This window comes from Triticum aestivum, chromosome 6B (assembly GCF_018294505.1).
Source record: "Triticum aestivum cultivar Chinese Spring chromosome 6B, IWGSC CS RefSeq v2.1, whole genome shotgun sequence".
In the NCBI taxonomy this organism is placed as follows: domain Eukaryota; kingdom Viridiplantae; phylum Streptophyta; class Magnoliopsida; order Poales; family Poaceae; genus Triticum; species Triticum aestivum.
Window position 1 is genome coordinate 36,309,348 of NC_057810.1, and position 26,601 is coordinate 36,335,948.

At 46.2% G+C, this 26,601-nt stretch overlaps 3 protein-coding genes, 10 non-coding genes and 2 pseudogenes across 14 annotated transcripts; 1 reads left to right on the forward strand and 14 right to left on the reverse strand.

The window, feature by feature from the left end:
- LOC123138728 (F-box/kelch-repeat protein SKIP4-like) overlaps positions 1 to 1,186 on the reverse strand; it is a 12,466-nt pseudogene extending 11,280 nt beyond the window's left edge.
- LOC123135590 (F-box/kelch-repeat protein SKIP4) lies at positions 1,102 to 5,793 on the reverse strand. Of its 2 annotated transcripts, none has more exons than XM_044554723.1 (3): positions 5,589 to 5,793; positions 2,017 to 2,511; positions 1,102 to 1,907 (listed from the first exon to the last, which is right to left on the reverse strand). In XM_044554723.1, exons 2-3 carry the CDS (start codon positions 2,508 to 2,510, stop codon positions 1,310 to 1,312), a joined length of 1,092 nt encoding a protein of 363 aa, XP_044410658.1. In that variant the 5' UTR covers position 2,511; positions 5,589 to 5,793; the 3' UTR covers positions 1,102 to 1,309. The 2 variants fall into 2 exon arrangements, with proteins under 2 accessions (XP_044410658.1, XP_044410659.1); XM_044554724.1 differs by having other exon boundaries at positions 5,647 to 5,771.
- LOC123140309 (small nucleolar RNA Z118/Z121/Z120) lies at positions 2,871 to 2,978 on the reverse strand. The gene has a single exon (XR_006469935.1). It is a non-coding gene; the product is annotated as a small nucleolar RNA Z118/Z121/Z120 (small nucleolar RNA).
- LOC123140312 (small nucleolar RNA Z118/Z121/Z120) lies at positions 3,133 to 3,239 on the reverse strand. Its single transcript, XR_006469939.1, has one exon. It is a non-coding gene; the product is annotated as a small nucleolar RNA Z118/Z121/Z120 (small nucleolar RNA).
- LOC123140318 (small nucleolar RNA Z118/Z121/Z120) lies at positions 3,356 to 3,467 on the reverse strand. The gene has a single exon (XR_006469942.1). It is a non-coding gene; the product is annotated as a small nucleolar RNA Z118/Z121/Z120 (small nucleolar RNA).
- LOC123140313 (small nucleolar RNA Z118/Z121/Z120) lies at positions 3,696 to 3,802 on the reverse strand. The gene has a single exon (XR_006469940.1). It is a non-coding gene; the product is annotated as a small nucleolar RNA Z118/Z121/Z120 (small nucleolar RNA).
- LOC123140308 (small nucleolar RNA Z118/Z121/Z120) lies at positions 3,956 to 4,063 on the reverse strand. Its single transcript, XR_006469934.1, has one exon. It is a non-coding gene; the product is annotated as a small nucleolar RNA Z118/Z121/Z120 (small nucleolar RNA).
- Positions 4,174 to 4,281, reverse strand: LOC123140311 (small nucleolar RNA Z118/Z121/Z120). Its single transcript, XR_006469937.1, has one exon. It is a non-coding gene; the product is annotated as a small nucleolar RNA Z118/Z121/Z120 (small nucleolar RNA).
- On the reverse strand, positions 4,394 to 4,501 carry LOC123140305 (small nucleolar RNA Z118/Z121/Z120). The gene has a single exon (XR_006469931.1). It is a non-coding gene; the product is annotated as a small nucleolar RNA Z118/Z121/Z120 (small nucleolar RNA).
- Positions 4,651 to 4,758, reverse strand: LOC123140306 (small nucleolar RNA Z118/Z121/Z120). The gene has a single exon (XR_006469932.1). It is a non-coding gene; the product is annotated as a small nucleolar RNA Z118/Z121/Z120 (small nucleolar RNA).
- Positions 4,851 to 4,959, reverse strand: LOC123140307 (small nucleolar RNA Z118/Z121/Z120). Its single transcript, XR_006469933.1, has one exon. It is a non-coding gene; the product is annotated as a small nucleolar RNA Z118/Z121/Z120 (small nucleolar RNA).
- On the reverse strand, positions 5,045 to 5,153 carry LOC123140310 (small nucleolar RNA Z118/Z121/Z120). The gene has a single exon (XR_006469936.1). It is a non-coding gene; the product is annotated as a small nucleolar RNA Z118/Z121/Z120 (small nucleolar RNA).
- Positions 5,236 to 5,330, reverse strand: LOC123140316 (uncharacterized; annotated as a pseudogene).
- A 237-nt stretch (positions 5,794 to 6,030) lies between the features above and the next one.
- LOC123135589 (RNA-binding NOB1-like protein) lies at positions 6,031 to 9,516 on the forward strand. Its single transcript, XM_044554722.1, has 5 exons — positions 6,031 to 6,444; positions 6,941 to 7,886; positions 8,008 to 8,176; positions 8,858 to 8,974; positions 9,172 to 9,516. The coding sequence occupies exons 1-5, from the start codon at positions 6,060 to 6,062 to the stop codon at positions 9,316 to 9,318; spliced, it is 1,764 nt and encodes a 587-aa protein (XP_044410657.1). The 5' UTR covers positions 6,031 to 6,059; the 3' UTR covers positions 9,319 to 9,516.
- Positions 9,517 to 10,152: 636 nt separating this feature from the next.
- LOC123135591 (transcription factor MYB82) lies at positions 10,153 to 12,248 on the reverse strand. The gene is made up of 3 exons (XM_044554726.1): positions 11,777 to 12,248; positions 11,189 to 11,318; positions 10,153 to 10,946 (listed from the first exon to the last, which is right to left on the reverse strand). The coding sequence occupies exons 1-3, from the start codon at positions 11,910 to 11,912 to the stop codon at positions 10,286 to 10,288; spliced, it is 927 nt and encodes a 308-aa protein (XP_044410661.1). The 5' UTR covers positions 11,913 to 12,248; the 3' UTR covers positions 10,153 to 10,285.
- Positions 12,249 to 26,601: the final 14,353 nt, after the last annotated feature.

The window sequence follows — 26,601 nt, forward strand, 5'->3', positions numbered from 1 at the left end:
CAGGTGGGGTGGGCCTAACCCTGTTCTTTAATCCAATCAAATAGTCCCACGTCAGATCACTTCGTGACCTTGCGTAAACCATTACATGGATGTAGCATTGGTAGGGTAGAAATGATTGGCACAACCACCGTCATGTGAAATCTAGTAAAGAAATGACGCCTGGGCAACATCAAGTCCACTCACCGACCTTCTATAAATAACTACTATTCCCTCCGTTCGGAATTACTTATCATAAAAATGGATAAAAATAGATGTATCTACAACTAAAATACATCTAGATACATTCATTTCTTGGACGAGTAATTTCGAACGGAGGGAGTACCTTGTATAGCAGAATCACGTTTAGTTGCTAGAGGGAGAAAGCACAACCAAGTGTGCGAGGACCGAGGAGGGCAACAATGATGAGTGTCACCAGTCAGAGAGTGCAATTTTTCAGGGAATGAGATGCTTTGGGAATTTGGTTGGAACTTGGGGAATGAGAACCGAACTGCTCACCTAATGGCTTCCAGTGTGCCCGGCTGGGATGGCCAGTATGTCAACCGTTGCAACATTCAGCTTTACTCTCATGACAGTTTTTTTCTGCGCAAATTACTCTCGTGACGGTGTTTCAGTTTAACATTCAGGAGGTGTTTGCTATAAAGCGAAAACGATACTTGCGTTTGTTTAATCAACAACGAAACATGTCCCTCCGTAAACGGGTCCAGCCCACTTATCGATCGATACCGCCCACCCTCCACCAGCAATCACGATATTGCTCCGTCCTCCTCTCCCTGAGCCCATTCGTCCCCGCACCGCCGCATAAACCCTTCTTCCTCCCCTCCCGAGCGCACTCCTCCTCAAGCACGGTCGACGGCGTTTGATTTCAGGGATGGCCGGCGGCATTTGAGATCCTGCTTGGCTGGGTTCGAGCAAGAGCAGGCCATCTACCATAAGGCAGCCGGCGAGCAGGAAGAACAGAGCAATGGTAATCTCAATTCGATCTGATTACGTTAACATTGCCATTACAATTTCTGTAGCCAAACACCTCCTCAGCTTTACTCGCTTGACATTGTTTCAGTTATCAATTTCTGCAGCCACAATGGGAACGTTAACAGAGCAAAATAAAAAAACCAGTTCCGATCAGAATTTATTCACACTCAACAAGTACAAACATACAACTCACCCAACCTGAGCTTTCTTCCCTCATGTTTACAGCTAAAAGTCAATCAATGTAGAGCCATCTCACCAAAACACACAAGTCGACATACAGCCACAAGAAAAGAAAAACGTTCACTGTTATTTCAGTTCACGGTACAATCAGTGCCGGTCTTCAGATGGTGATGACGCTACACTTCTCCGGCGAGAAGTCGTGCTCCATCAGCGGGCCTGTCGACGACGAGACCAGGAACCCGTCCACCCTGGCCGCCATGTCCATGTCGATGGTCACCGTGCTCAGCCCCTTGCCGATCACGTAGATCTTCCTGCCGATGGCCACCAGCTCGCACGGCGGGCGCGTGAGCTTGTCCGACAGCCTGCCGACCATCACCCACTGCTTGGTCTCGTTCAGCCACACCATCAGCTTGGTGCCGAGGGACTGGTCGAGCATGTAGAGCATCCCGTCAACGACGACCGTCGGGCCGGACCAGCACAGGGCAATCTCGTTCTCCTTGCCCCTCCAGGACTGGTCGACCGGGTCGTATATACCCGCGAAATACATTCTGTTCCAGGACGCCTTGTGGATGGTCACCAGCTCATCATCCAGCGCCACGAATTTGACAATGTCTGGAGTGAGCATCGGGTTCTTGTGCGAGAACCAGGAGTCTGTGGCTTTGTCGTAGATGTCCCAAGAATTAGGTGACTTGTCGGTCAGTCCGAGTCCTCCAGTAACATAAATCTTGTCATTCAGAGCTGCAGATACAAAGAAGCACCTGAAATCAAAGCTGCAATGTGTGAATGAGCTGCCCAATTAAACCAAGATACTAGGCTACATATGCAACGGAGAAAACAAACAGAGAACAGCAGCTGAAGGAGTACTACCTAGCAGTAGGCATTGGTGGTGCTTTGCTCCAATGATTTGAAGCAGCGTCGTAACAGTACACTTCATCATTAGCATCCTTTAGCCAACTACAACCACCCATGAGAAATAACCTCCTGTCCAAGGTCTCTATGGAAACGCCTTCCCGCCCTGAGCATGGAGGTTCCATGACTTGGATGACTTTCAAGGACCGGGTCGTAGGGTCAGGAACAAGAACATAGCATTTGAAGCCTGTGCCCCTACAGATCACATATATCCAGGACTCGGCCAAATTGTTCCGCTTGCGGTAAGAGTGCCACTCTTCACTGCTTAACAAGGCCTTCCATCCCCTTGAGACACACCTGAGAGCATTGTGATACTGCCGAGGAACCCTTGCCAGGCAAAGAAGAGCAATCTCATCCGGAAGACCATGTAGAAGTGGAGTTTGGAGCTCAGCAGAGTCCATCTTCCTACAGAAGAGCTTCTGGTAATCACTACTTTCAAGGTGATGGTTCATCCTATTAACACAGAATGAAGCAGGTGAGAAAGGGACAGCTGTTCGAATTGAAGCCATAAAACATATAACCTTATGTAGACAAAATCATTTAAGTCAAATTTGACATCTGAAATTGCAAAAGCAAATGGAGTTGGACAAAGTGCCTGAAACGCATTTGGTGGAATTCAACTCAATCAAGGATATGGACAAAACAAGTTACATGGACAACACAGAAATCAAGAGGTGGTGAGCTTGTCCAGAAACACACAATTTTCTGATGGCACTACTAACATAAAGAGAAACAGTCAACAAGTATTTATGATAACATAGTGATACTTGTTATCAAAAATATTATAATCACTGTTTCATTCTTAATAGGCACATTTGCTCAGAAAATTTGATCAGTTTAGGATTTATAATCAGGTAGGGTAACTTCTTAAAGAGCCACCTTTCTCAGATACCGTCCTTGTGATCTCATCACAGCAAACAAGCAGAAATAGAAGGAAACTAGAAGGAATTATCTGTTAACTTCTCTAATAGTGATTCTTAAATGGGTGGACAACACCGCACTAAAACGGTGAATACAATGGATATCTTGTTTCTCAAGTAACAAAATGTTACTTTAAATAATCGTTTATGCGCATCGTTGCTCAGAAAATTTGATCAGTTTGGGAGGAATAATCAAGGAAAGAGGACTTTATAAAGTACACCTTTCTCAGATACCGTCCTTTGATCTCATCACAGCAAATTAGCACAAAAACTGGGAAGCAAACCAGATACTCTAATGGCACTACTAACAAGCAGAATATATTGTCCTTTAAGCTGACACATGTGCAAATGACGAAAGGGTGTTGTGGTCTGAACTCCATTTGCTCAGAAAATTTCATCAGTTCAGAATGTATGTATAATCAATGAAGGAGCACTTTTTAAGAGACGCCTTTCTCAGATACCGTCCTTGTGATCACATCACAAAAAAGAAATATATTAGTTCTACAATTCAATTACAGCACTTTGATCAGATTATTTGATCAGTTTAGGATGCTTGATCACGCATTGAAGAGCCAAAACATTGCAAGGATGACAGAGCAAACACCAAATGAGGGCAAGGCGAGCTATTATTTAATATGTGAAACATCAAAAAATCATGTAATTCTGCTCAAAATGAAAGAAGAGCATGTGGATTGCCATTGAATTCAGGTTTGCGCATGTTCGCTCAGAAGATATGATCAGTTTAGGATGGGTAATCAACGAAGGGGGACTTTCAAGAGCCACCCTTACTCAGATACCGTTCTTGTGATTCGTCACAGCAAACAAATAAGCAAACGCAGGTTACACAACCCATGAACCTAGCAAAGTACATGGATTTACATTTCAAGCAGGAAAAGATGCGCTTCAAAAGAAGAAAAGGTATTGTAAAGCGACACACTTTAGTCATTGTTGATCACTCTTCAATTCATGTTTTCAGATGCTTGCTCAGAATATATGATCAGTTTAGGATGCGTAATCAAGGAAGGTGGCCTTTTTCAAGAGCCAACTTACTCATATACCGTCCTTGTGATTCATCACAGCAAACATGCAAGCACACAATAGCTATGAAAACTATCATACTCCTGCTACCAGTAAACCGAGCAAAGTACATGGTTTACATTTTCATGCAAGAGAACAAAAAAGAAACATTGAAGGGTGTTTGCTCAGAAATTAAGATCAGTTTAGGGTGTATAATCAAGGAAGGTGGCCTTTTGCAAGAGCCAGCTTACTCATATACCGTCCTTGCGATTCATCATAGCAAACATGCAAGCACACAATAGCTATGAAAACTAGCCATACTCATGCTAGCAGTGACCCCGGCAAAGCACATGGTTTATATTTCAAATGCAAGAGAACAAAAAAGAATCATGGATGGGTGTTTGCTCAGAAATTAAGATCAGTTTAGGATGTATAATCAAGGAAGGAGGACCTTTTCAACAGCCACCTTACTCAGATACCGTCCTTGTGGTTCATCACAGCAAACAAAAAAAAAGCTAGTCACACTTATGCAACCGCCAATGAACCCAGTGAACTAGATGGTTTACATTTCAGACAAGAGAGGTAGCACAAGAAAAGAAACAAAAGACATTGTAAAGCAACCCAGTGAATCCAATGTTCAATTAAGATTTGAACATGTTTGCTCAGAATATATGATCAGTTTAGGGTGTATAATCAAGGAAGGGGGCCTTTTTCAAGAGCCAGCTTACTCAGATACCGTCCTTGTGTTTCATCACAGCAAACAAATAAGTTCACACAAGATGTCATCTAAGCACATGTATAGCATTTCAATGCAAATGAACAAAAAGAAAATGCAGTGATGGTACCATGGGAGTGCGTTTGCTCAGAAATTAAGATCAGTTTAGGGTGTGTAATCAAGCAAGGAGGCCCTTTTTCAAGAGCCGCCTTGCTCAGATACCGTCCTTGTGGTTCATCACAGCAAAGAACCATCGGGTTAACACAAGCTACCAGCAAAGCATATGTTTCACATTTCGACGTGAGAAAAACCAAAAACAAAAACCATGGAAGCATGTTTGCTCAGAGTTTATGATCAGTCCAGGGTGTGTAATCAAGGAAGGGGGCCATTTTTCAAGAGCCGCCTCACTCAGATACCGTCCTTGCGATTCATCACAGCAAACAAATTAATCCAGCACAAGGTACAAGTGGAGTGCACGCTACACATTTCAATGCATGAGAACAAAGAAACAGTGAAGGAATGGTGTGCTTGCTCAGACATTAGTCTCAGATCGGGTGATAATCAGGCGGCGGGCGGACCCGTCGCTCATATACCGTCCTAGGGAATCGTCACGGCAGGCAGGCAAAACAATCGACGGGCAGATGAACTAGGTCCAACCCTGTAATGCATAGCGATCCCTGCAAAGTAGTACTACTACTACTTCACGTCAGGCAGGCCCAGATCGGGCGAACCCCGTCGACGAACGCACGAACGATCAGACCCTAGAAGCGAAGCACAGTACCGCGCGATCTAATCCAGTCAACGAAGGAACCCGAGGCAAAGAACAATGGTAGGCGGACTAAGACTGGACTAGCATCGGAGGGGGGAACCAATCGCACCTTGTGAAGGTGCGTGCGTGCCCATCGGATCTGGGGGGACTCGGGGTCGGGGCACTACCGGCGGCGGGAGGTGCGGGGAGGCCGGGAGCACCTAGATCTGGCCGGGCGGGGATCCGCCCGAGGGAGGGGGTGGCGGCGGCGGCGGCGGGCGGGCTGGGCTGGGCTCGGCTCTGCTAGGGTTTGGTGGCGGCCATGGATGCGGCGAGGGGAGGGAATGGCTCCGTCTACCCGCCGTTATATCGTGGGTGGAGATGTGTATTAACCACGCAGGTCCCTCATTTTCTATCTATTCGCACACTCCTTGCTGATCGGCGCCACTCAGGGGTAACTGTGGAATTAAGTGTGCTTGTGGGGGTTGAGCGTAAAACTGTCGGCTTATTTAGCGGCAAAATAGAAGGGGGCAAAGAGAAAACCCTAGCGCGCCGCCACCCCCGCCGCCGCCGCAGCAGAGCCATCCCCCCCTCCTCCGCGATGGAAGAAGCGTGGCCGGCCCTCGCCCCGGCGGCGGGCGGCGCGGCCTTCCCGCCCGCGCCACCTACCGGCACGGCGCCCCCGGCCCCCGTGGCGTGGGGCGCGGCCGCGGCGGCGCGGCGGGAGGCGGTGGCCAGGGAGTCGCCGGCGCAGGCGGTGAGCCGGATCGTGTCCAGCTGCGCCAACACGAGCGGCCTGGCCGTGGCCGTCGTCGACGCCAACGCCGTCATCTCGGGCGGCGCCGCGCTGGCCTCCACCGCGGGGCGCCTCGTCACCGTGCCCGAGGTGCTCGAGGAGGTGCGCGACGCCGCCGCGCGCCGGAGGCTCGCGCTCCTCCCCACCCCCGTCGAGACCGTCGAGCCCGCGCCCGAGTTCGTCAAGAAAGGTCGAATGCTTACTTTAGCCGGCCACAGAGACTAATAATACTGTTACCAATTTTATTTTTATTTTATCTTGCTCTACAGCTCGTGGAATGAACTTCATTTGCACATAGATTTGTTTACCAGGTTATAGCAAGTCCATGTTGCAGGAGGCAGGGGGTGCTGATTTTTGCATAACTGGCTTAGTTTTTATCCTCATCATCATGACCTGTCCATGCCATTTCTAGCAGAGATTGGACCTGGAGTACTGTTCCATCAGTTTGTTGTTGGTTGGGATCAGGCATGCTTATGGAACAGGGCGGTGGATATCAAGCCGTCCGTGGATGTTTTGGGCAAACAGTTGGCATTACTGGCTGCTTGATTACACGTAGTTATCATTGTTTGTTTTTCCCACTGCAACACATTGACATTTGGTGGTCTTGTAGCCTACAAGTTACTTCTGTAGCAAAAAATCACATGTTGATAGGCGAGACATAACCTGTATATCATTATTGCTTGCAGTTGTCAAGTTTGCCAGGGAAACAGGGGATCTCCAGACACTTTCAGATGTTGATATGAAGATTATCGCTCTAGCTTACATGTTGGAGGCTGAGGTCCACGGGACCAGCCATCTGCGGGAGCACCCACCTCCTCTGCATGTGGTCAGCGTCCGGACCTTGCAAGAGGCTCCGCTGCCAGGCTGGGGCTCCAATGTGCCTAACCTAGCAGAGTGGGAAGCATTGGATAAGATGTCTGAGGCAGGCGGGGATCTTAATTCTCGGATACTCCCACTGAAGGATCTTGAGAACCAAGAAATCCCTACAAGTGAGACCAACAGTGTTTCTGAGGCACAAGGGGATGCAGAATTCCAGCCTTCAAAGAGAGATGCATGTATTCCTTGGGAAGATGATGAGAACAATGAAGGTTGGTTGCCTGCTGTTGGCCGCACCACGCACAGGAAATATTTGCGGAGGAAAGCGAGGCGTGATGCACTCAAGGCATCTGGACAAAGTTTTGATACAAGTTCTGTTGCTCCATCAGTCGATGAAGATAATGACTTGTCTGAAAATGGTTTGGATTCAGTGGATGGCCCTTCTGCTGTTCCAGAGGAAACAAGGTCAAATGCTGACAACTTGGAATCTCTGGAAGGGAATGAACCAAAAATTGCTGGAGATCAACTATCTAATGGGGAGAATGGGGTAGGCGATGCTGATACTGTTGAGGGCATAATTGATACTGATTCATGCACTGAACAATTGGATAATTTGGATATAAAAAGTGAGGCCGAGGAAGGTGTCAGTGTATCTTTTGTAGATGATGAGAGCAGTGAGCAGAGTTGGGCCCTGAGGTCCTTATCTGAATCTACTGTTGCGTGTGTTACTAGTGACTATGCCATGCAAAATGTTATCCTACAGATTGGTCTTCGTCTCTTGGCACCAGGTGGCATGCAAATACGTCAGTTGCATAGGTATGTGAAATTGACATTTTCGGACCACTTTTACTTCTCTACAGCCATTTAAATTCGTACCCTGTTTATAGAAGCTTGCTCACTCTTATCTGTCTCTCATGTGTTGGTGCTGATTGGCCAGGTGGGTTCTGAGGTGTCATGCTTGCTACAAGGTGACACAAGAGATTGGAAAAATATTCTGTCCAAAGTGTGGCAATGGTGGCACCTTGCGAAAGGTTTCAGTAACAGTTGGTGAAAATGGGATTACTATGGCTTCACGACGCCCGCGTGTTACTCTCCGAGGCACAAAAGTGAGTGGTCAACTTCACTTAATGCTCCCTCTTTTTCTATTCCCTAGACCTTTTGTTCTGTCACTTCTGTGATTAAGTGTGTCAACTCTGGTTAATTGTTCTCTCTTCCCTGTATGTTCCACTGTTCTCAAAGAAATTACTAAAAATTACACATGAGATAAGTTTATCACAAAAACATATGCATATTTCCTTCCATGACGTTCACTGGATAATTGTGCTCTTTGGAATCCATGGTGATGAATACCCAGAACTCTGCTAGGAGCTTTTCAACAGTTCCATATGCATGCCTTGATATTTTTTAGAGATATCCGATCTCCCTTCGGTAAAGCTGCTGCCTTGTGACCATGAGGTCACGGGTTCAAGTCCTGGAAACAGCCTCTTACAGAAATGTAGGGAAAGGCTGCGTACTATAGACCCAAAGTGGTCGGACCCTTCCCTGACCCTGCGCAAGCGGGAGCTACATGCACCGGGCTGCCCTTTTTTTTTTATCCGATCTCCCTTCGGTGTAGCAGACTGTAAATATCTTGCAGTGTGATGGTTTTCCAATGTGTGCCTTTGTGTTCGTTTCATGTCCTTGTCTGGATACTTTGGTTAAAACTTTTCCATGCGCCTAACCTTTGCTTGTTTGATTCATGTAGTGACGTCGATGATGTTGTTTCTAATTGCCTATTTGCTTTGCAGTTTTCCCTCCCGATGCCCCAAGGTGGAAGAGATGCTGTCATTAAGAATCCCATTTTACGCGAAGACCAACTTCCCCAGAAGGTTCTGCATCCTAAATCAAAGAAGTCAAGCAAGCTGGTCAGTGCCCCTGCTATTTTTTACACCTTTGTGTTCACCAGGATACATAGTTTTGAGATGTTAATTTCATAAACTCCTATAAGTTAGTTTTATACTACTATATCATGGCGTCTCTATTACCTCTTCTACTGTCGCAAATTATTTCAGTTAGTTCTTCTTAGAGGAACAACTCCTGTAACCATTGCTGCTTGCTACAGGGGGATGATTTCTTGGGCGCTGAGGACATATTTACGCACAGCGGCGAGAAGAAAGTGGAGCTGAAACCTCCAGTAAGGAAGGCGCTCGCAATGTTCAGCGGGAAGCGGAATCCGAACGACAACCACTTTTCTCGCAAGAAGAATTAAGTTCCTTTTTGCCCTTCTGTTCCCCTTGTCATCCATGGCTTTGTAGTTTCGCATTATATGTAACGAGAAAACCAGAGTGCTATCTTACCTCTCCTTTGGCGAGAATTTAAGTATGTAAGGTCTCTCAGTTTTGCAACATCTATGTAATGATTACTTTAGAATGGACATGGACAACTATGTAAGGTTGGTGTTTTATTACTGCTTTCTCTCATCAACTCCACTGAGATAATCCAAATTCTTTGGATGCAAGATCTCTTGGAGCAGCAATGAATTCGTTTCCTGTTTGTTGCAAGCGACGTTTTGCCAAACCTTTACTGATGAATGAAGGATGCAGTTTGTGAAACATTTTATCTGGAAACGAACCGTAAATGGCCTATATGATTGAAATGAAATTTGAACGCTTTTTGGAGTAGGAATTCTTGTAGGTGGCTGTTTGATTTGTAGGGACGCTGTAAATAAGACAGTTTGTCAGTTGATTTCTTCATTCTAAGAAAAGTTTCAACTGACCTAACGTTCTTCTAAAGATTTTTTTTTCTATGCTTTTCGGAAACACTAGCATGATTTTGATCTCAAAATTAAGATAGCATGACACATTTCTCCCTCGTACGAATTGAGAATTCTGCTAATCAAAGAGACAAGTGTGGTTCAATATCACATCGCCTCAAAAAAAAAAAATCACAACTTGTTACATGACTACTCCCCAATTAAATATTTGCTGAAGTTACAAAATCTAATCCAATTAAGCTCACATTTGCACTTTTACACGATACAAATAGATACGCCTTTTTATTGCGAAAAATACAACAATGAAAGAATTATGTCCAGCCTATTTCCTCTAATGAATATGATAATCAAATTAATCAAGCGGTGTACCACCTCTTTCCATTTTCATACACAACATGAACACACACAACATTGTTTTTGTATCACACACATGGTCACGGCATCAGAATTTAACTCTGAATTTTCAGAAGAGCAAATCGTCGTTCGTCGTGGTGAACCCGCCGTAGATGTCCCCCATGTTGAGCAGGTCGAAGTAGCCGCCTCCGGCGACCATTCCGGCGGCGCCCGCGGCGGTGACCGCGCTCTGGTGGTGGTGGTGTTCCTGCTGCTGGTGGTGGTGCTGGTGCGGGTGCTGCAGCGCGGCGTAGCTGCTGCCGCTCATCTGGTCGCCGACGAACGCGCCGTGCGACGGCGTCACGTTGCCGGAGCTGGCCGTGGAGGCCGGCCAGTGCGCGGACATGGAGTAGCTCTCCGGCCCCGGCGCCGCCGCCGCCGCAGTGGCCGGCATCCAGTCGGCGAAGGCGTAGTTCTTGGCCTGCTGATGCTGATGCTGATGCTGCTGGTCGACGAACGGCTCGGCGGCCGAGATGGCGCCGCTGCTGCCGATGTTGGCGTCGTGGTCGTGTGTCGACGTCGCCGTGCTGCCGCCCCCGCCGCCGCCGGTCATGATGAGCTCCGTGGTGGCGCTCATGGAGGTGAGCAGCTCCGGCGAGGCGTTCTTGCTGGCCGGGTTGGAGCTGGAGTTGGAGCCGAGCTGCATCACCCGCTTCTTGAGGTACGAGTTCCAGTAGTTCTTCACCTCGTTGTCCGTCCTCCCCGGCAGATGCATCGCGATCTGCGACCACCTGACAAAACATAAAAGGAAATCTCAGATCATCATCCATCATCACCACCATGAACAACGAAAGAGCATTTCTCGCCGCGAAACGCGCCGTTTTCGAAGGGGTTTCGACTTCAAAATTCAGCTGGTTTTTGTCTGTGCCGTCAGCATTTTGATTTTTGGTTTGCATTGTTCTCATGTTTTTGGGATGTTCATTAGGTGGTGAGAGATGGGGTGTGTGTGTGTGTGTGTGTGAGGATCGCTTACTTGTTGCCCAACTTTGCTTGGAGGTTGATGACGACGTCCTCCTCCTCCTGGGAGAACATCCCGCGCTTCAATCCGGGCCGCAGGTAGTTGATCCAACGCAGCCGGCAGCTCTTGCCGTTCCTCTGCAGACCTTTGAGGCACCAAACAAAACACAGAGTTCAGGCATAATACAGGTAAAAAGAAGTTTTTCAGAGATAGCAATTAGCTCAAATTCCCACATCACATTTGTGCTACCATTTTGGCTGATATGGAAACCATGTTCAAGCTTGGATCATGTCAAGGTCAAACAGAATTCTAAGCAATTAGTTCTTTAGGTGCATTGTTGCTGATAGCAGAGTATAATGATCTTTTTGAAATTGTGTCAAGACTAGAACTAGATCATGGATGTAAGGTTCCAAGTAGAACTCCAAGCTAAATGCAAACAAAACCATTAGAAACGATGCAAGCTCATCAAATTATTGCTAATGCTACTAGACTAGCAGTAGACTATATAATTCAGTCAGGCATAAGCTGTTTTGCAAGCATTGGCATGCAGCAATGTCCATGCATGAAAGGGGAAAGAAGCAGTTTTCATGAGAGAGAGCTCACCAGCCTTTGCAGGGACAGCGCTCCAGCAGCCGAGCCCATGCTTGAGGATGTAGTCCCTCAGCCTCTGGTCCTCCTCAGGAGACCACAGCCCCTTCCTGTAGTTCATCTTGGGCTTGTCGCAGGACCGGCACCCCATCGCCCGCCTTTGCCCCTCTTCCTCCTCTGATATACCCCTTAAACTCCCTGCCCCTGCTCTTGTGCCTCCTATGACAAGAAGGTGAGCTGTTGCAGCAGCAGAGGTGGTGGTGGCAGCACTAGGCCTTTCTTCCCCCGGGCTCCATGTGCACCCTGTGATTTAAAGGGCTGCTGCATTTCGCTCCCCGGTTTAGTTTAGTCCTGTGGAATTGAGTTGGTAATGGCTGCACATGGCTCGGATCATGAGCCTGGTGCCTGGAGGCCTGGTCAGAGGATGTCTACCTCCTTCCTCAGAGACTCTCGCGGGTTGTTCACTCGGTTTCGGCCTCGGGCTAATGATTGTGTGGATGGATGGATGGATGGAAGGATGCTCGCTGGCACTCGGAACACATTTTGTTCTCGAGTCAGTAACTGGGATGTTTCTCTAATCGGCGTGTTTTTTATTTATATGATTGGTCACTTGGATCATCATCAGTTTGTTTATTTTCTTCCGAGTTTTACTGAGCTTAAAATTCAGAGAGTACTCTTAGATGAAGACGAAGGCGAGCGCTAACAATCCAAGGATGCACCGTGATTTCGGATGAACTGGTGGGGTAACATTAACAGCATAATGTTTGATCGATTTGTGTAGTAAGAAAACACTGTTATCCAATAATCGGCGCGATGAAGGTCAGACTTGTCCACCAATGATATGGGTGGAGCATTGACATGAGCTGTTCTTGCAATGAAACTGGCTCCTGGATTAATCAGCAATGACAAGGCCCCTCTTCCAAATGCCAATCATTACCAGGCCAGGGATGGAGAGGCAGCAGGGACACAAGAAGGGACACAACAGTTGGGATCCAGAAGGATTTTGCACTGCAAGGATCAAGAGGATGAAAATGCATGCATAAACAAGGACCTTTCTGACACAGGTTAGCCATGATGAGGAACTTTGGTGCCAACCATATATAGCTTTTTTCTTTCACATTCACCGAGGTTTGGAACAAACCGAGCTGGCACAATGGCACCGCTGGTAGTTAATATTCGTCGAGGCGAAGCGAATCGACCTGCCTGTTTCGTGTGCTCGTTTGCGAAGAGTACAAGTGTTCGCCAGCTGTCTGTCGGTGAATGGCACTCCATATGGCATATGGTCAGTAGGACTGAGATTATATGCTAAGCTGCAGAGGAGCTACCTGCTTCGGTTTCGCAGCTCACATCACCATGCATGCCTCAAGACTTTGTCCTTTGTGCACACCAGTTGTTTTCAGGAAATCTTGGTGTGTGTTTGTTTGGGTGTGGGTGTGACTCTAACCCCCTTTTTCTTTATCTCTGCTCAAGCTCCTCACCCATGAAAAACAAAGACCTTGTATGTAGTGACAGATGAACAGAAAGACAAGTTTTGGCTCATGCACAACAACCTAAAGTCTTCACTCAAGCTTGGAAGTTGTCAATGTCCTTCTGCCTCTTGACATTCTCTGCATGAATCCACAAAGGTTTCTGTTCTGCGGAACATACAGCCATTTGGTTTGCCGTTTGCGCGTGTCGGTAACCGCTTTGCTTTGGGACTCGCGCAAGGTCTTCGGATTCGGAATTTTTTCACAGCGTCTTGCTGCCACTAGCATTGTCTGCATGAGTCCACAAGGTTTCTGTTTTGCAGAACATACATCCGTTTGGTTCTTTCTTCTCGAAACGAGAACCGAAAAAAAAGAGCATGATCTAGCATGTACGCAGCATATTATTTACCAAGATACACATATCGACAGAGTTTCTGATCTGTAAAATTCCTTGACTAGGGGGGTGATTATTGATTAATCATATGCCATGAGGTCCTATCTTTCTCTTCGCCACATTTCAATACGCGGTGATGGCCTACAAAACAGGACGGCTCCATGTGAGCTCAAGGGCGCCCTAATCTCCTCGGCACCAAACAAGGGGATTTGCTGATGCTGATGGTGATGAGAACAAAAAAGAAGAACGGAAAGAATCAAAGCCTAGAGATTTCTCTCTCTTTGAAATTAGCCGACACCTATAAAACTAGAAAAACCCTAATTGACTTGGGCACAGTTGCATGTGGGCAAACACCTAATCTCCCTACAAATTTCAGCATCTTGCCCAATACATTATGCGCCACCGGTTAAACTAATGAGCATTTCTTCTCAGAGGGAAGGATGGGAGGAATCTTCTGTCCCCAGTGAGAACTGAGAACAGCTCCCTGACTTGCAAGAGGAGGACTTTGCTGCCCTTATCACATCTTCTAGATTAATAGGGTGGTTTTTAAAAGTACTTAAATTTGAAAATGTTTTCGGCGAATGATTAAAGAATGGGGATGTGCAAAATATGCTGCTGATTAAACAAGTGAGCCAAGAACATGCAGCAGGAAGGGGGAGGGGGCCTCTGATTTGTTGATGTACTGGCAATGATGGGATGCAAGTCAATGCTTTGGTCCAGAGATTAATCCACAGATCAGACAGGCAGGGTGGCCCAATTGTATACACAAGCACAGCTCACCCATCATGCATGGGTTAATTAATTACTTAAATCCACTGCAAGTTGTGTCAGTATATCTTTGCAGGATTAAGTAGGAGAAGAGGGGAGCTGGAAAAAATATATGTGCCAGCCTGCTAAGCATGCACATTAAACAAATTCAAGGAGTTCCTGAGGATTTAGAGATGATGTTGATTTCTTTGGTAATTACTACTGCTAACAAGTACACTTTGTTTCCGCGACAGATAGAAAATTAAGGTTGTGCCATGTTTAAGCATGTATGTGACACTGCACACACACTGGCAAAGAATAAGATTATCCAATTGGTGGAAGTACATTATCATGAGTTCATGACAGTTAATGCCATGTAATGAGATTAGTGGCTTAAGTGGAGGAGAAGAGGGGATCCATGAGCACACTGCTACTACTTAACCCAACCTAGATCATATAAATCTAGTTTAATTAAAAGCTTTATGAGTCTAAATGAGAGATAAGTTATTTGTTTAGATTATAATGGATTGTGCGTCATCCTTGACGTATCGCTTTAAGGTCCATGCTTAGCAATGAATAATGGTTACTACATCACATCATATACATAAATGGGCTAACAAATGGAGCCCACTAAGATCTAATCATGATTATCAATGGTTGACAAAGTGGGTCAGTAATAAGCAACTTGATTAGGCCCATGTGAACAAAACCCGTTTTTTTGTTTTTTTGGGGGGGGGGGGCATTTCAAACAATCTCATCAAGCTCGGGTTCAAACAAAAAACAGATAAACAAATTGACAACCTTCATTCCAAATACCTGACAACATTTCAAAGAGCACAACACATCAACCTTGTAGCAATATCAGGCATATATACAGATCGTTGTTAAACATCAAGATTAAACGTACACGATTAGGTTATTTGAACTTTATGCTTGTATTGATTAGTGTAACTCTCTTCTTTAACTCTCCTTTAATATCTCCTTTAATATCTCCTGTAAATCTCCATGTACCTCTCTTTCTCTCAACGTACTATGCACAATTGTAACAATCAAATGTATGCATTTATGGGATAAGGCCCATCCTATGAATACATAACATGTGGGCTCTCCACCAGGAGAGTTGAGACGCTTTACCCATCTTGACATGGTATACAGAGCCTCCTTCTTCCATCACATCTAGCAGACCTGTCGTGGATTTATCACGGCAGATGTCCTTGTGAAAGGACTTAGTCGTGGAGCCATCGCTACGGGTTAACTTGAAGGGGTTAAAGCGGACACAAAGACACGAGGGTTTATACTAGTTCGGCCCCTTCGATGAAGGTAAAAGCCTACGTCTAGTTGTGATGGAATTGATGTGGTTTCGATGGCTAGGGAGCAAACAAGCTTTGCCTAGGCTCGAGTTGTTGTTGTCTGTCCTTGAACCGCTTATATACACGGGTGACGCCCGTCGGTCCACAGAGTCCCACACTGGTTCATACTCGTATCCCGGTTGGTCTCTATCTATTCCTAACTTACAATGCAAGTTTACATATCAAGCCGGTTTACGGCTACAGGTTCTAAACCGACTACAGGCCTTGGGCCTTCATCTGCTTAATCACCTTTATATTACTAACGAAGTTAACCCGGCCCAGGTAGGCCGGTTCACACCTAGTAGTAATATCCCCAACATTAGACCCCAGATTGATTTGAACTGGTTCATGTCAATCCTTCACAAAAATCTTCGTCCTCAACATCTTCTGGTAATTGGTAAACCGCCATGTCGTCATCATCTCTGGTTGCTGTAAACCGGCATGACGTCATCATGAAGTTAACATTTATGATGCCTTCTTTATTAATAGATCTGCGATACCCAAGGCAGCAGCTCCACTTCCGAATCTTGCAGCTCCTGGATTCGCGCGCCTGACATACGTCCTTTGCCTTATAAATAGGACCGAAGGGTCATTTCCTTTTCTCCCCTTCGTCTCTTTCTCTTCGTCTTCCTCGCGTCGCCAGCCTCGGAGCTCCGCCGCCGCCGTTGACCTCTGCACCATCTTGGGCCGCTGCATCAACCTGAACGCACCAGAGCGCCGCGGTAGCCTTCCGCATCTTCTTCGACTCTGGTAAGCCTTCTGTTCTTCTTAACATAGATCTATTCTAGGGTTTCATGTTCTTGCCGTGTTCATCACTTGTTCATACTCGTACCTAGACTCCTGAACATATCTGTGAAACCCTGCTCTGACTAGCAGCAGCTTTTTAGCATCCGCCTGTAGTTTTACGCTCAAGTCTATAGATCTCATCCACATTCCTGCCCATTGATTCACTTCTGTTCTGCTTTAACCTTTTGAATATTTTCTGTTTTTCTGAACTTGCTTCAGATCCATTGCTGCAATAAGACTTTGTGAAACCTGTTTCTGCATACTTAGCCATCCGCAACCTCAATTGCTTTCAATGTTTAGATCAGGCGGTTTAACTTAATATAGAAAAAGTTAATAAACCGGTATATATCGTTAGTCCCCTTGTTGAACCGCCAGAACTTTTTAGCCATATGATGCCTCTTCATAAAAATCCGGTTTAAATATACTGCCTCCAATTTAGCTTTGTTCATACCAGCACCTTCTTTTATCCAACATGTTCTTGAACCGGAATCACCTATTTCTTATAGATCTCACCATGGCCAAACAAGTATATGAATGCAACTGGGTTCCTTCTCGCGTCACCGAAACTCAGCTGGATGATTTAGTTTCGATCGGCGCTTTAGACAGCAAAGAGACTATCCACTAGAGGGTTCCTGGTGATGAATGTCCTCCCACACCTCGAGAGGGAGAGGTTGTGATCTTTGCGGATCACTTAGCCCGGGGCTTCAAACCGCCCGACTCTAAATTTTACCGGGATGTGTTAGCCAATTTTCAACTCCGCCCGCAAGATACTGGCCCCAATTCTGTTACCAACTTATGTCACTTCCAAGTGCTCTGTGAGGTATACCTTCAAGAGAAACCCACAGTTGAATTGTTCAGAGACTGCTTCCACTTAAACCGCCGCACAGAATTCACTGATGGTCCCAATACCGAATTGGGCGGTGTGGCCATTCAGAAAAGGAAAGAAATCACTTATCCCCATGCCAGACTACACAGTCACCCCAAGGAGTGGAATGCAACATGGTTTTATTGCAAAGATACTTCCCCTGATGATGAAAATCCTTTGCCTGGCTTTCGTCCGGAGCGGCTCAGCAATACACACCCCTTCCCACAAAGGTTAAATGCCAAGGAAAGGAGTAAATATGCCCCGCAATTATCCAAGCTCCGAGCCTTCATGGCCAACGGTTTAACAGGAGTAGACCTCGCACGTTGTTGGATATCATGGAGCATACTGCCTCTCAGCCGGCGCTCCGGTTTAATGTGCGAGTATTCTGGTAGCATTGATGACCCACTCCGACACACCAACATCCAGCTCTCCGATGATGAAGTCACAGAGGCTGTGAAGAAAATGTTGAACGAACCGGAACACATCTGCGCTCAAAGCGGCCTGTCACCTTTCTGTGCTACCAACAAACCGCCAGCTGTAAGTTTCTGATTGCATTTTTTACTGAACCTGTTATTGCTATCTCTGTCTAACATCAATTGCTTCTTAACCAGGGTGATAATCCGTTTTGGAGCAAGAAGCTTCCACAAGACAAACCGGAGAAAACAGAACGGTCAACCCGGCTCAAGACCAAGGTTGTCAAGAAGCCTGCTAAAAAGAGGAAAACCACTGCTTCATTTGATCCGACTGTTGATGATGATGTGGGTAACTCGGACCTTGAAGTAGAACTTGATTCACTAGGCTTACTTTTTACACGCCTTATTGATGATGATACTTGTCAGGACCTTGAGCCTGCTAAAAAGAAGCCAGTAATGCTGATGTCGCTGAGGTAATTATTCTCTCTTCCGATTCAGATCCTTTGCCTTTGCCAAAATTTCGCCAAGCAAACCATAAAGTTAAATTTTCTCATCCTCTTGCTTACTTGGATCCCAAATTTCTTATGAAGACTCAGCAACATGAAGCTCTCCGCACAACCCGGCACAGCGGCCAGGTAGTTACCTCCGCCGGTTTACCAAACAGTCCGGTTCGAAAACGCCGCTCAGAGGTCTCCGACCTTTTTATTAATTTATGTCCTAAAGCGGGTTTCATCCATCAACCTCTTAATCCGCCCGACTCCGATTATCAGGTTACTTCCCATTCTTCCTCTGGTGAATCCTCGGCCACTCAGCTGCCACCACTGAAAACGGTTCTTGGGTAAGCTAGACTGAACATATGCTTCTGGTATACCACGTTATCACTTATGCTGTTCCTTGACTCTTTGTTTCTCTTTCAGGGCTAAACCTAAACCAAGCAAGAAAGCCCGCCTGAATAAAGCGGCCGAGGAAGACACTGCCCCTGAACAGGATAAAACACCAGATCTTGAAGCGTTCGTTCCTGAGGATATTCCCAATGATCCTCCTTTGCAAGATGATGCCATTACTGATAAAAGGCCTATCGATACCTCAGTCCCTGTTGACCAGCCTGCCAGCTCCGTCCGGATTGATAGAGCCCGCAGTCCTTCAAAGCCTGTTGATAAACCGACCGCACCAACACAAACCGGCGAGTCCAAGGATGATGACATTGTAATTACCGGCGTAGGTCGCTTTGAACCAGGGAATCCTGTCGCTTTGGCCAGGCATACTGTGAACGAAGATTTTTCTGCCATGAACAAAGGCAAATGGGATGTTGATCTGGAAACATATGCTGCTCTGAGTGCCCGAGATCTTCATTCTGGTTATTTGAACCGGCTATATACTAGTCGTGACTGTGAAGCTGGTATGATAAAGATGATGAGAGATAAATTTGAGGTAACTTCCTTGTACTTCTTCTTTCTTTAATACTGCCACCGTATTAATCCTCCTAGCCCCCAAGGGCCGGTTTGTAACCTTCTTCAAACCGGGACTTGAATATAGTCCTCAATACTTTGAAATCCATCAATGTAGCCCCCAAGGGCCGGTTCAACTTAGTATAGTTAAACCGGGACTCCAATAAAGATTCTAACATCAGAACATAACTGAGCAAATAGCCATTAACCCCCAAGTGCCAAGTTGAATACCTGTATTGAGCTTGGGACTTTGCGATTTAGTAATAGATGAAAATTGAAGGTGCATTAGCCCCCAAGTATCAAGCATATAACTTGTTATGTGGTTGGTAATTCAAATTCTTGTACGGTTTGTTGAAAGCCAAGCACTGTCTTTATGCAGGCTGAAGTGAGGATCAAAGAGGACCGGATTACTGATCTGCAGGAAATTTTGAAAACCCAACAAGCTAAAACCGACAAGGCAAGGGAAGAAATAACCAGCGCTTTGAGCATCACAGAACAACTGAAAGAGGGCTTCAAGAAGGAGCGGACTGACTGGGCCACTGAGAAGGCCGATTTAATAAAAAGAGCTGAAAACGCTGAAGCTGCCCTTAAACCGGTGGTAGATGAGCTGACCGCCGTAAAGCGGCAAGTACATTCCATGACCGCTGCTATCTTTGGTAAGTTCCTTTTGGTTTTCCTTGACAACTCTGGCCTGCTTATAATAAATCCGGTTTGTGATCTTTCCTGTATTGTTGCAGGTACACGCATTGGTCACTTAGGGTCAGATGTTCGGAAGAAGCTGAAGGCTGCCTACACTTTAATTGAACAGCTGTATACCGGAGCGCAGCGGATCATCACCACTGCATCTCATAATAATCCGGCACCCACTTTAATCCAAGACACTCTTAATAGGTTGTCAATGCTTCCTGCTCGGATTGAAGAACTGAAAAAATCTGCTGCTCGAACCGGAGCCATTAATGCCTTAATCCGGGCAAAAGCATGGGTGCCGGACTTCGATCCTGTTGAAGCAGCTCAAGGCTATCCCAGCTTGAAGGAAGATGGCTCAGAGTTCAATGAAGATGATTTGAGGGTGATAAACCATGCAGTACGCCCTCTGGCTTGTCAATTGGCTGAAGAGGCTGACTTGTCGCATTATCAAGCTCAGTACAATGATCAGAACAAAAGAGTGCCTGCACCAACTCCTGAAGCGTAGAATCTGATTCCTCCAATCCGTAAGCATACTTACACTCCTGATATTGAACCGTCTTCTCTGATCCATGAAGAGGCTGTCTTTCAAGCTTTAATGGGAATCGATTGGACCACTGTTGATTTCCAGCCAATGGATAGAGATGAGGAAGCTGAAGCGGCGCGGGACGACCCACAACCATCAGACCGGTTTGATGAACAGTCTTGAACCGGAAGCCGGTTTAAATAGCTGCTTTATTATGATCCCCCGGAACAACAATGATCTTATTTGGGCACCGCGTTGCCTTGTAATAGGATAGTCAATACTTCTGCCTTGAATATGCCTTCGTGCATAAGTACTGATGCTTTTGCTTGAAATCCTCAATTTATATTTCCTGCAATCAGAAAATCTTGAACTACGGTGGCGGTTATACCGCCAACCGGTTTATAACCTTGATATATATATATATATATATATCAATGTATTTAAAACATATAATCAAATATGCGATACAAAATACCTTCCATCGCTGGGCATAAAGTTGGCTTAGCCAGGCTTGAAACGGAGGGTTTATAAACCATTACCATCAAAGGGGAGAAAACAACTCCCGTGTTTTTTTAAAAAATGCTGGCTTCCCATGTAAACCGTGCTGGGTTGTTATAAGCCCCCCTGCTACTCCATGATGTTAACAGGAAAGTTAAACCGGGCCTATTTCTCCGGATTAAAAATGAACTGAATCCCGTCAGCTAAACCGGAAAAAGATGTTGGTGGTTTAAAGGAAGCACAACAAAAATTGAAGAATAGTCATAAGAGAATTATGGAAGCAAAGGCAATGATAAAAACCGTTTGCAAAAACATGCTTTACTGAGCTGATCAGATGGTGTTACCATGGTCGGACAGGACCAAGCCCCCAATAGGAGTGACAATGGTTCAAGTCAGCCAGGTCCCCAAATGAAACTGTGGCATTTATGCCGATCAAAAGGCGTGGCAATGGTTCGGGTTCGACCAAGCCCCCAAGTGATTTTGTGGCCTTAGGCCGATCAAGAGGCGTGACTGGTTCAGACTTGACCATGTCCCCAAGTGATCTGGCGGCTTTCGCCTATCAAAAGGTGTCGCGTTGGTTCGGACACGACCAAGGCCCCAAGTGATATCACAAAGCTTTTTAAAAAAAAGCAAATTTCAATGGGTAAACAGGAGGCCGTTTTAAAACAGAACCACTCCATGTAACCACGCATGATATGAAAGGACAGAGACCCCGCTTTAGCTGAGGCTCTGGTTTTATTATATCAATGATAATATATACACTGCCATAATATGTACATAGATAGAGCCGATGGCTCATGTGTAGTAAGGCCGAAGATGAGCTATATTCCACGGCCTGTTGGTCTCCTCCTCTGATGTGCATGAGTCTTTATGCTCTCGAATATCAATCAGATAGTACGACCCGTTGTGCAGATTCTTGCTGACCACGAAAGGTCCCTCCCAAGGTGGGGATAACTTGTGCATATCCGTCTGATCTTGGATGAGCCGAAGCACCAAATCTCCTTCTTGAAAAGTTCTGGTTCTGACTCGGCGACTGTGATAGCGACGAAGATCTTGTTGATAAATCGCCGAGTGGGCAGCCTCTATGTCACGCTCCTCATCTAATAGGTCCAAAGCATCTTGCCGTGCTGTCTCATTGTCCGCTTCAGCATAAGCCGCTACACGAGGCGAATCATGCCGGATATCACTAGGGAGAACCGCCTCTGCTCCGTAGACCATGAAAAACGGTGTGTATCCTGTAGATCGGTTGGGCGTAGTGTTGATACTCCATAGCACAGATGGTAGCTCTTCAACCCAACATCCTGGTGTTCTTTGCAATGGAACCATAAGCCGGGGTTTGATGCCTCGCAAGATCTCTTGATTAGCTCGTTCTGCCTGCCCATTGGACTGGGGGTGAGCCACTGATGATACGTCAAGTCTGATGTGCTCACGTTCACAGAATTCCTTCATAGCACCCTTGGATAAATTGGTACCATTGTCAGTAATGATACTGTGTGGAAAGCCAAACCGGAAAATCACCGTTTTAATGAACTGCACCGCGGTAGCTGCATCACACTTGCTGACAGGCTTCGCTTCAACCCACTTGGTAAACTTGTCAACTGCCACCAAAAGGTGGGTTTTCTTATCCTTGGATCTTTTAAAAGGTCCGACCATATCCAGCCCCCATGTTGCAAACGGCCAAGTAATTGGAATCATCCTCAATTCTTGAGCCGGCACATGAGCACGCCTTGAAAATTTCTGACAGCCATCACACCGTTTAACCAAGTCCTCCGCATCAGCATGAGCTGTCAACCAGTAAAACCCGTGACGAAACGCCTTAGCTACCAGAGACTTTGAACCGACATGATGACCACAATCCCCTTCATGGATCCCGCGTAAAATTTCACAACCTTCCTCAGGAGAGACGCAGCGTTGAAACGCCCCTGATACACTGCAATGATGCAATTCGCCATTGATAATTGTCATAGATTTGGATCGCCGGACTATCTGCCTGGCTAGAGTCTCATCCTCTAGCAACTCTCCTCGGTTCATGTACGCAAGATAAGGAACTGTTCAATCCGGTATAACATGCAGGGCTGCCACCAATTGAGCCTCCGGATTAGGAATAGCCAAATCTGCTTCACTTAGGAGCTTGACTGACGGATTGTGCAACACATCAAGAAAGACATTAGGCGGGACCGGTTTACGCTGAGAGCCCAACCGTCTTAAAGCGTCCGCCGCTTCATTTTTTCGACGATCCACGTGATCCACCTGATAACCCTTGAAGTGACCTGCAACAATATCCACCTCACGACGATATGCCGCCATGAGTGGGTCTTTAGAATCCCAAGTGCCAGACACCTGTTGAGCTACGAGGTTTGAGTCACCGAAGCACTTCACCCGACTTAGATTCATCTCTTTAGCCATCCGGAGACCATGGAGCAAGGCTTCATACTCAGCTGCATTATTAGTACAAGGGAACATTAAGCGGAGAACATAACAAAACTTATCACCTCGTGGGGAAGTTAACACGACTCCGGCCCCCGAGCCTTCCAATTGCCTGGCTCAGGCCCAGGCTCACCAATCTTGCCGATAAAAACGTGTATGCCACCAAAGGGGACCCGGTACCCGTACTTGATCGAGCCGGCTTCGGGACCCCATCCTGCATCATCGATGTAGAGCTTGCCGCGACGACTCTTGGTCATCCGGCCCACAGCATAGCCTTCGAGTCCTTTGAGCTTGCCCTCCAAGATCATCAAGCCGTCGTGCGATAGCCCCACGGTGGGCGCCAACTGTCGTGGATTTGTCACGGCAGATGTCCTTGTGAAAGGACTTAGTCGTGGAGCCATCGCTACTGGTTAACTTGAAGGGGTTAAAGCGGTCACAAAGACACGAGGGTTTATACTAGTTCGGCCCCTTCAATGAAGGTAAAAGCCTACGTCTAGTTGTGATGGAATTGATGTGGTTTCGATGGCTAGGGAGCAAACAAGCTTCGCCTAGGCTCGAGTTGTTGTTGTTTGTCCTTGAACCGCCACCGGGTCGTCCCCTTATATACACGGGTGACGCCCGTCGGTCCACAGAGTCCCACACCGGTTCATACTCGTATCCCGGTTGGTCTCTATCTATTCCTAACTTACAATGCAAGTTTACATATCAAGCCGGTTTATGGCTACAGGTTCTAAACCGACTACAGGCCTTGGGCCTTCATATGCTTAATCACCTTTATACTACTAACGAAGTTAACCCGGCCCAGGTAGGCCGGTTCACACCTAGTAGTAATATCCCCAACAAGACCCCTCACCACTGCAACCTTCATCTTCCACCTTGAGCTGCCATGTCCTCCTTCCCCCAAGTCTCTTCCCTTGGCCTCAATTACACCACATCCGAGCCTCTCAGCCGAACCAACTATGTCCTCTAGAAAGCCCAAGCTTGCTCCCAAATCATGGGGGCTGGGCTATATGGGTACATCGATCAATCTACACCCGAACCCACCAAGACCATCATGACCAAGAACTCCGATGGGAAAGAAGAGACTGTTTCCAACCCCACCTACAACTCGTGGCTCGTCCAGGACCAACATATCATGGCCTATCTCCTCCGGAACCTCTCCAAGGAAGTTCTCGTTGCATCCCTAGAAAACTCCCACGCGATCTAGTCAACACTTGCTAACATGTTCGCCTCCCAATCCCGCTCCCGCGCCAACAATTGCCGCATCGCCCTCTCAAATGCCAAAAAGGCTCACAGAGTGTCCAACTACTTACTTCGGTCATATGCGAGCCCTCTCTGATGAGCTTGTTGCAGCTGGCAAACCCATCAAGGACGAGGAGCTTCTCTCCTTCATCATCGAGGGACTTGATATGGATTATCAGCCCCTCATCTCAGCGCTGGATGTCCGTGTGGAGCCCCTGACCATGGATGATCTCTTCGGCATGGTCTCGAATTTTGACCAATGAGTCGAGATGTTCCAAGCAACGGGGGCAGGTGGCTTCAAATCCTATGCCAATCTCACTGCTAGAGGCCATGGCGGGTCTCCCGAGGGCTACCGCAATGGTGGTGGTCGCGGCAGCGGCTATGGTGGTAACAACAGCGGTAACAACTACAACACTGGCGACAGCAGCAATTACAACTCCGGTGGCGACGTCGTTGGCGGTGGCGACGACCACTACCACAACAACAACTACTACTACTCCGGCAATAACCGGCGCCCCTCCTACAACAAAAATAGGGGTCGTCAATTTCAAGGTTATGATGAGTATGAAAATAAATGTCAAATTTGCAAAAAAAAAAATATAACCACATTGCAAAGGATTGTGATTGGTGCTATGCCGAGAACAATACCCAACGCAAGAAAGTTGCAACAGCTACAGATACATCTTATGGAGTTGATGCCAATTGGTATGTTGACTCTGGAGCCACAAACCACATCACCAATGAGCTTGAAAAGGTGACCATGCACGAGAAATACCGTGGCCACAACGCAAATGGTGAAGGTATGAAGATAGACCATGTTGGTCATGCAATTGTCAATACCCCTCATTGGAATATTCATCTTAGAAATATCTTACATGTCCCACAAACTGAGAAAAAAAATCTTGTTTCTGTTCATCATATTGCCATAGATAACAAAGTTTTTCTCGAGTTTCACCCCTACTTCTTTTTGATTCGTGATCAGGCCATGAGGAAAATTCTCTACCGCGGCAGATGTGTGCATGGGCTCTACCCTTTGATTCCTCAATTTAGAAGCTTCAATAAACAAGTGTGTGGTGTCATCAAAATTTCATCGAAACGGTGGAATGCATGATTAGGACATCCTTCTTTTCTTATTGTTCAACAAGTGCTTAGAAATAATCAGCTCCCATGTGTTGGTGATCATAGTCTTGAAACTATTTGTGATTCTTCTCAGAAAGCGAAAGCTCATCAATTACAACATCCTGTTTCCACTAGTATTTCTACCAAACAATTGGAACTTGTTTTTTTTTTTGATGTATGGGGTCCAGGCCCTTCTTCCGTTGGTAGACATACTTACTATGTTAGTTTCATATATGACTAGAGTAAATTCACTTGGATCTACCTTCTTAAAAAACTTTATGACGTTTTTCAAGTTTTTCATAATTTTCAAGCACTTGTTGAATGCCAATTCGACACTAAAATCCTTGTTGTCCAATATGATTGGGTGGTGAATACGAGAAGTTAAATTCTTTTTTTTCTTCCAAAAGTTGGGTGTTTTGCATCATGTTTTGTGCCCTCACGCCCACAAACAAAATGGGTCTGCCAAGCGCAAACATAGGCATAAAATTGAGGTAGGACTTGCTTTCCTAGAAGGTACCTCCATGCCTCTCAAATTTTGGGATGAGCCATTTCTTAGTGCAGTTCATCTCATCAATATGCTACCCAGTCATGTCATGAACAATGAAACACCCATCAATGACTCCTTCACACTCGACCAAACTATAACTCTCTTCGTGTCTTTGGATGCGCTTGTTGGCCTAACCTTCATCCCTACAATACTCCCAAACTCATGTTCCTCTCAAAACAATGTGTTTTTGGGTTATAGTGCACAACACAAAGGTTGCTTATACGGTTGTACCGCCGAAATAACAGTGGCTGTTTTTCTTTTCTTTTCTTCTGGCTGTATACCGACTTCTGTATTTTGGTGAGATGACTTTTAGTAATTTTAAAATAAGG